Source organism: Leopardus geoffroyi, chromosome C3 (assembly GCF_018350155.1).
Source record: "Leopardus geoffroyi isolate Oge1 chromosome C3, O.geoffroyi_Oge1_pat1.0, whole genome shotgun sequence".
Taxonomy (NCBI): domain Eukaryota; kingdom Metazoa; phylum Chordata; class Mammalia; order Carnivora; family Felidae; genus Leopardus; species Leopardus geoffroyi.
Window position 1 is genome coordinate 9,476,003 of NC_059338.1, and position 8,807 is coordinate 9,484,809.

At 41.9% G+C, this 8,807-nt stretch overlaps 1 protein-coding gene across 1 annotated transcript in view; it reads right to left on the minus strand.

The window, feature by feature from the left end:
- The window catches only part of TMCO1 (transmembrane and coiled-coil domains 1), a 40,518-nt gene extending 31,718 nt beyond the window's left edge, over window positions 1-8,800 (minus strand). The window contains exons 1-3 of the mRNA XM_045455423.1: window positions 8,583-8,800; window positions 8,113-8,190; window positions 3,789-3,848 (exon numbers count right to left, since the gene is read on the minus strand). Coding sequence (XP_045311379.1) covers window positions 3,789-3,848; window positions 8,113-8,190; window positions 8,583-8,652 — 208 coding nt within the window. The 5' untranslated portion in view covers window positions 8,653-8,800. The remainder of the gene's footprint in view (window positions 1-3,788; window positions 3,849-8,112; window positions 8,191-8,582) is intronic.
- Between the last annotated feature and the right edge of the window lie 7 nt (window positions 8,801-8,807).

An 8,807-nucleotide genomic window follows, 5' to 3' on the forward strand; every position in this document is an offset into this window, starting at 1 on the left:
TCAGAGCCTGGAGCCTGCTTTGGATTCCGTGTCTCCCTCTCTCTCTCTGCCCCTCCCCTGCTCATGATCCATCTCTCAAAAATAAATAAATGTTCAAAAAATTAAAAATAAATAAAATAAAATAAAATAAAAGGTACTTATAAAAGGCACTTATGCTAGAAACCTGGGCATATCCCTGACTCCCTACTCTCTCATCCAAACACCACATCCTATTAATTTTACCTCATATTTATGAAACCCTCCCCCTGCTCACCTCCTTCCTACCACATCTGAATGAAGATTTCTAACCCCTCTTACCTATGTTATTTCAAGTCTCCCAGCACTTCTCACTGCCTCCAAACTTGCTCCCTCAAACCCATCTTCCACGTAGCTGCCTGTTCGATCTACCCACAAGGCAGAACCGACCAAAATTGTGATGCTCCCACGCTTAAAATTCTGGCATGGCTTTTCATCCTCAAGAGCATGTCCCAGCATCACCTGCAAGTCGGCCGTCTGGCCCTGCTTATTCTGCAGCCTCATTGCTAACCCCCTCCCCCCACCCATTAAGTTTTATGTTACTGCAACACCAAACACCCTCTATATGAAGTTTTTCTCTGGATTCAACGTCTTTGTTCATGAAGTCCTTTCTACTTGGATGACAAACTGTCCCAACTTTCCCTGGATTGTTCTCATTTTAGCTCTGAAAACCACACATCCCCAAAAACTCCTCAGTCTTGACCAACTGGGATTTCTACCTAGAATGTTTTATCCTGTCCCTATCCAACCCCTTCCTAGTTAGCTAGTACTCAACTTTTTTTTTTTTTCAACGTTTATTTTTTTTGGGGGAGACAGAGAGAGACAGAGCATGAACGGGGGAGGGGCAGAGAGAGAGGGAGACACAGAATCGGAAACAGGCTCCAGGCTCTGAGCCATCAGCCCAGAGCCCGACGCGGGGCTCGAACTCACGGACCGCGAGATCGTGACCTGGCTGAAGTCGGACGCTTAACCGACTGCGCCACCCAGGCGCCCCATCAACTTTTAAGCCTCAGCTGTCTCATCTCCTTTTGAAAATCTTGATTCCTTAGTCAGCATTATTCTATGGAGCTTTCTACAATATGAAAATATTCTGCATCTGTGCTGCCAGTAAAGTAGTCACAAATTACATGTGGCTCCTGAGAAAAGAAAATGTGGCCCAATGTGATAGAGGAACTAAAACTTAATTTAATTAATTAAAAAAGCCAAACGTAGCTAATGGCTGCTGTACTAGACAATGTAGTCTTAAGACACTGGATTAGCAGTCCTTTCTTTATGCTTCCAGAATATTCCATATACATCTTTATCATTATACTCACTGAATTTGTACATTCTGTTATAATGATCTGTTTCTATACCCATAAACCCAACTAGATGGCAGGCTCTTGAAGGACAAGGAACCTCTATGCCTTCTTCATCTCTGTATCCTTAGTAACTGGCACGTAGTTAGTTGCTCAACATTGTAGTGTGTGCTCAACAATTGTTTCATGAATGACTCAGCAATATAATAAAAGTTGATCTGAAGATAAAGCATACCAAAAACCCTTTTGTAGGAAGAGTAGTCCTTTATGATAAAGCTGGTAGCCTAAAGAGGCAGAAAAAGCAAAAAGAGCCTCAAAGTTGAGAGCAAACTAAAGCGACGGTTTTTCTGAAGCTCTATTCCATTTTTTCCAATTATGTCCAAACAGAAACTATAACCGTAAGTATTGTCAAGGTAGGCTGTATGGATACATGGCTTAACAAAAATATAGCAACACAGGTATATGAAACATGCCAACACTACTATAGTTCTTGAAGATTCTTCAACTCAAAGTGTTATTAAGTACTGACCATATACAAATGAAGCAGTTTTAGTTGGGTTTTAAATAATTCAGAAATAAGTTAATATTCACTTGATTTTAGAGGAGGTAAAAAATGCTAATTTCTTAGATGTTTGCTTCACTCCTGCCTAGCTCTGATAAATTCACGGCCGAGCACGATCAGCTGTACAAGATGTAGTCAGATGGTATAGAAGCTAAGACTAATTCCCATTAGTCCTGCTAATGAGGCATTTTACTCATGGGCAAGTAACAGCTGATTATGTCTGAGGCTGCCTAAAAGGCGTACGTTACAGGAGCGCCTGGGTGGCTCAGTCAGTCGAGCATCTGACCTTGGCTTAGGTCATGATCTCACAGTTTGTGAGTTCAAGCCCTGCATGGGGCTCTGTGCTGAACTGTTGCTCAGAGCGTGGAGCCTACTTCAGATTCTGTCTCCTCCTCCCTCTGCCCCTCCCCCACTCACGCTCTCACTGTGTCTCTCAAAAATAAATGTAAAAAAAAAAAAATTTTAAGGTGTTGTGTTACATACTCCACTGATTCCACTTTTCACTAGGGACCATTCCCAACAGAACAGGACAAAAAAGACACATATAAAAAGGTAAAGTTGATTTTTAAAAAGACACCTTGGGGCACGTGGGTGGCTCAGTCGGTTAAGTGTCAGACTCTTGATTTCAGCTCAGGTCATGATCTCACGGGTTCGTGGGATCGAGCCCCGTACTGGGCTCTGGGATGACAGCATGGAGCCTGCTTGGGATTCTCTTTCTCTCTCTGCCCCTACCTTGTGTGCACACTGTCTCTCTCAAAATAAGTAAATAAACTTAAAAAAAAAAACCAACATGTAAAGTGCTTACTTCAGTGTGCTGTAGATGGTTAAGTACTCAATAAATTCTGACCACTATTTTATTTACTTACATTTTTATTTAACTAATTCACACTAAAACTTTAAGATTCAACCAAAACATTATCTCGTCAAGTAAAACTAATCCCCTAGGTTGGTTTAAATACCCTTTCTCTTTACCTTTATAACACTCAGAATATACCCCTACAAAAGTATTTCCCATACGGCATTGGTCGGTTTTCCCTCTCTGAATGGACTTCTAATAGAATTTTTTCTACTTTTGTTTCTCTGGTGCTGACCAGAGCACCTGAGCCAGAGTAAGTTTACAGCAGCGTCCTGCCACGGAGCTAAATGAGTCAGCCATTTAGAAACCATCAGCTACACTAAATTCAAAAGCTTTAATCAGAACAGGACGGCAGCACAGTCCAGCTTGATAGAATTCTCTCCTAGGATATAATTAACGGCAGTGACCTAGGCAGACACACAGTTTCTGAACCAAACTCACAGTTTCACAGTTTTTTCCTGATTTCAGAATAAAGAAGTATCATAAAGTATAAATACAAATCATATCTCATCACTTATCTTTTCGGAACAGAATTACATTTTGAAATTAAGTTCTAAAATACGCTGAAAAACCAAAAACAGGTATTACTTTCCAGATCAGATAAAAATTACGCAGCATAAAATTTCCTACCCCTGGTGGATTTCCATCATTAGTCAATTCTCATTAAGGAAGCCATGGCAACAATACAAGTTACTCAGACTTAACTGGAAATAATGTCAGATGTGAAAAAAAATATACTTTTATCAAACTATGCCAAGAACCCTCAGCCAAGTTCAAAAGCTACAACGGTCAGCATCATTTTACAAAAACTAAAATTTCAAAGCTAAGAGAAAAAAGTAGCAATTGCTTGAACTTATCCTACAAAATGGACAAGAGACAATCAAGGGAATGTATTCAAGTGCTTTGTAAACCACAAAATTATACAAACATGAGTCACCACTGTTAACAACTACATTATATTTTCATTACCTAAGAATTTATTTTTCTAATTTAAAATTTTTCAAATTTCCAAAATTTATTTCTGGTAAATTTTGTGTATACCAATAACTCATCTTACCTATTTTCTTCTTTTGTTGTCGACCAGCTGACTCTGTTATTGTTTCCTTCTTCTTTTCCACTGTAAACACAGTAATATGGCAAAAATTAATCATGCATTATGCTAATGAAGGAGGCTTTACCACAGCTGAACCAATGAAAGAAGCTCACAAGAAAGTTACACCTGCCTCTGATTATGGTCATGAGTAAGTCACCTGATTTACTCCCACACCTGGTGGCAGGACAAGGCAGACACAGCAATCTAAGACTAAAACAATACTGTAAGCATCACCAAACACCTATAATGGACTACATAAGGCCACAATAATAACTGATGGAACATAATAGAAACTAAGATGGCTTTTAAGCCATCAGCTGAGGGTGATTGCCTTAGGTTGAGTCTAAGCATGATTTTCAAATTCTGCTCTCTCAGAGAACTACGGTTACTTACAGTTCATTCTCATATTCACTCCAGAAGGTAGGGATTCATTCATTCTGCTACTGGTGCCAAATAACAGGCACTGTTCTGGGTAGATAAAAAGATAAACATGATCCCTGCCCTCTGAGGAGCAATCTAGTGAGGGCAGACAATCGAATAACAATTATAGTACAGAAAACTGCCACGACAGACCTATGCACAAGGTAGGGAGATCAGGAGAGTCAAAAAAGCTAAGACTGGGGTGCCCGGCTGGCTCAGGCAGCGGAGCATGCGACTCTTGGTCTCAGGGTCATGAGTTCGGGCCTCACGCTGGGCGTAGAGATTACTTAAAAACAAACAAAGGAAGCTAAGACCAACTTCTTTGGATGCATTTCAATTAATATGATGATAAAAAAAGTAAAAGCAAAAGTAACCTTTTAAAGAGGAATAATGTGAGGCGCCTGAGTGGCTCAGTCGGTTAAGTGTCCAACTTCGGCTCAGGTCATGATCTCACAGTTTGTGGGTTCGAGCCCCACACTGGGCTCTGTGCTGACAGCTCGGAGCCTGGAGCCTGCTTTGGAGTCTGTGTCTCCCTCTCTCTCTGCCCCTCCCCTGCTCGCACTCTGTCTCTCTCTCTCTCAAAAATAAATAAACATTAAAAAAATTTTTAAATAAATAAAGAGGAATAATGTAACATATTTAAATTTTATATTTACTATCTTTGCTCTATCCACCTATCATAGTCCACCTATGAATGCACTAAGAATAGGTATGTCAAAAATTACCTTTACTTAGTTTATTTACGTTCTTTGTTCTGTATATTATCTCAGCATACTTCCCTTACTAGCAAACAGCACAGTACATGTATTATTTCTAAAAGTTGTATTAAACGGGTGCCTGGGTGGCTCAGGTCGCTGTTTGTGGGTTTGAATCCCGCGTCGGGCTCTGTGCTGACAGCTCGGAGCCTGGAGCCTGCTTTGGAGTCTGTGTCTCCCTCTCTCTCTGCCCCTCCCCTGCTTGTGCTCTGTCTCCCTCTCTCTCAAAAATAAATAAACATCAAAACAAAAAACAAAGAAGGGAAGTAACATAAGATTTGTGTCTTGAAAAAATTACTCTAGATGTACTATACAGAATAAATTCGAGTGGCTGCAGGGAGACCAATGAGGAGGCTACTGCAGTAGACGAAATGAAACATGATACAAGTTTAGACCATGTGGAGGTGGCAGGACTGGAGGGATGTAGAGAGACTGAAAGCTTCCCAAGAGGAGAACAGTAACTTGAGGGTAGACTGCACATACAGAGTGAGAGAAGAAAGTATTCAAATCAGCAAATATTTATGAAACATTTACTACGTGCCAGTCACTGTTCTAGGTGCATGGAATATATCAGAACAACGACAACAAAAACCCTGTCCTAGTGAAGCTTTTGTTTTAGCAAGTGGAGATAAACAATAAACAGTAACACAATACACAAATAAATCATATATTAGAAAGTGACAGGAACCATTGGGGAAAAAATAGAGCAGGATATGGAAACTGAGGAGTAGTAGTGGGAGAAGAGATGAGCAGTTTCAAAGACAGTGGTTAACTGAAGACTCACAGAAGTAAACCTTGAGTAAAGATTTGAAGATAAGAGGCTTAGCTGAGCAGACATCATGGACATGAACATTCTAGGCAGATGGAAGAGCCAGTAGAAAGGTCCCAGCACAGGAGTATGGCTGATATACAGTGAACAGCAAGCAGGTCAGGGTGGTTGAAGCAGAGTGTGTTGAGAGGAGACGAGTATCAGAGTAGAAATAGGGGAGGCTCTGTAGGCCACTGTAACGACTTTGGCTCTTCTTGAGTGAAAATGGGACCCCATCACAGGGTTATGAGCAGAGATGGGACATGAGCCAAGAGTCTGTAAAAAGGATCATTCTGTGTTATCTTGGGGACAGACCACAGGTAAACAGAAACAGCCGCTGGAGACTGCGGCAATAATTCATGCAAAGGATGAGGGTGTCTTGGACTGTGGTAGTTATCAATGGAGGTGATGAAAAGTGGTCAGATTCGGAATGTATCTGAAGGTGGTGCAAAAGTCTTAGATGCGGGGTGTGAGAGACGAGTTAAAAGATAATTGCACAAGGATTACGGCCTGAGCAAGTAGAAGGATAGACTTGCCATCACGATCGCTACCAAGGAAGGAGGCTTGGAAGTGAGAAACAAGTATTCAATTTGGATATGCGGGGTTTGAAATGCGCATTAGACATTACAGTGTAATTGACCAAACTGAGACATGAATCTTTAAAAATTTCTTTGAGTACAGCTGACACATCATGCTACATTTCAGGTATACAACATACTGATCCAACTCCTTTACGTGTTATGCTAAGCTCACCACAAGGTGAGCTTTTACAGGGATATATGAATCCCGCGTTAAGAAGAGAGCTCAGGATATAAATTGAGGTGCCATTGCCAAATATAGCACATGATTGAGTTCACCAAGGGAGTGAGTATAGAGATTAAAAATAGGGCGCCTGGGTGGCTCAGTCAGTTGAGCGTCCAGCTTCAGGTCAGGTCATGATCTCCTGGCTTGTGAGTTCAAGCCCCGCGTTGGGCTCTGTGCTGACAGCTCAGAGCCTGGAGCCTGCTTCGGATTCTGTGTCTCCCTCTCACTGCTTCTCCCCTGCTCGTGCTCTGTCTCTCTCTCTCTCAGAAAATAAATAAACATTAAAAAAAAAAAGATAAAAACAAATTTGGAGTCACCAACAATAGGAGGTTAAGAAGAGTAACCAACAAGGAAACTGCAACAGAATGATCAGCAAGATAAGAGCCAAGTCTGAAAGTCAAGTGAAGAAAGGTTCACAGTCAAGGTTTCAGGTTTGCACTATCGGAGGCATGGAGGTACCATTCACCACATAGGGAAATACTGGAAGAGGACCGCATTAGTGAAGGTAAAGATAATGAGCTTGGTTTCTATATGTGGAGGTACATTATCCACATTGAATAAGTGAAGGAGCAGCAAACTATAATTTTAAAAGTAGAAGTTTGGATTCTAATTCTTTGTTTGCTGAGACATTAGTATGTCATTTAACCTTTCCGAGCCTCAATCTCTTTTCTATACGGAGACAGTAATATTTATATAACCATAAATGGCTACTATGCGGATCAGGTGAGATACTGCAAAGAAGAAAACCCTATAAACTCTTATGAAGACATAAAGGTATGTCATAGAATACAGAAAGTCATAGAAATGTTAAGATACAAAAGTTATATTTAATCTTTAAAAGGCAGAAAAGGACACTGAAAGCCACATCAAACCTGGAAGGAACCATTCACGTAATACCTCTCGCAGCTCCCTCAGCTGCGTCCTGGAGAATTCCCGCTGTATTTCAAAGACAGCAAACTCTACGTGTTCTTAACCTTCTCCTCAAACTCCATCAACCTCCTCACACATCAGAAACTTGGCTTATCCCTGAAGACACTGCTTACCTTGATACTAATCATAATGACCTACTGGTCTCCAAACACACTTTCTTGTTAAAATGCCCACAGTTTTGCACACATGCTATTTTCTTCACCCCCAATCCTTCCCCCATCTCATTCTCTACCCAATTTCTAACTACCCAAGGAGGACACCAAGGCCATCTGCGTCACAAACGCTTCCAGGGCTGCTCAAAAGTGAATGGGATCTGTTTTTTAGCACCACCACAGCACGTAACAAGTACTTCCCATGTCCCGTAGCACTGCCATTTGTATTACACGTTTTGCATAAAAACATCCAATACTGCACATATCTATATATAGCTCCAATTCAAATCGGATTCACCTTTGTATTCCTATACAGTTTTTGTATCGGTTGGTGCTCCTAAAATGTTTACTGTGAACATGCATGCGCTCAATGAACTTGATATATGGGAGCTACAGCTAAAGGCTGTTGCCATACTCACATTTTTTACTCTGTTTTTCCACCTCCGCTTTCAGTCTCTTGTACTTGTCTGTCCTGTACACCAGGACCCAGGTGATGCCTGAAACATCAAAAGCAACATGCTAATAGAGAAATGTGTATAACGCTCACAACAAACTTATTAGTGGGGACTGCTGGGTAAGGAGGGATTTCAACTTTTTGCTTTATATTTACCAGCAGTTAACTTTTTTCGAATGTTAAGACAATGGACTCTTCAACCAAAACAACGGAGACATGATATGAAGGTGTCTCCACAAATACGCAAGTGAAATCTACCCTAGCGACCCCTCCCGCTCCTGTTCCCGAGTTACCCCGATTCCCTGGCTGAGCCCTCCCATCCCAACCCTAAGCAAGCAACGCTCGCGACCACTCCCTTGGTGGCCCGACCGTCCCGCGCCTTAGGATCCTTCCCCTCGGAAGCTGATCAAACGTCAGAGAAGCAGCCGCTCTCACCCTCGGCGAGAAGAGCCGTGCACACGGAGATAAAAACGATGAGCAGCGTGTCCGCGAACATGGTGCTCATCTTGCGCTTTCCTCTCTGCACTCCCACCCGCCAGGGGGGAAGCGCTCGAGAGCCAGCAAAAATGAAGCGAAAACGGCTTCCCTAGATTTCAGGACCACCGAGCTACGCTCTCTGACAGCCCGGAGCCACACTTCCGCTTCCGGGGCACGGCGCCG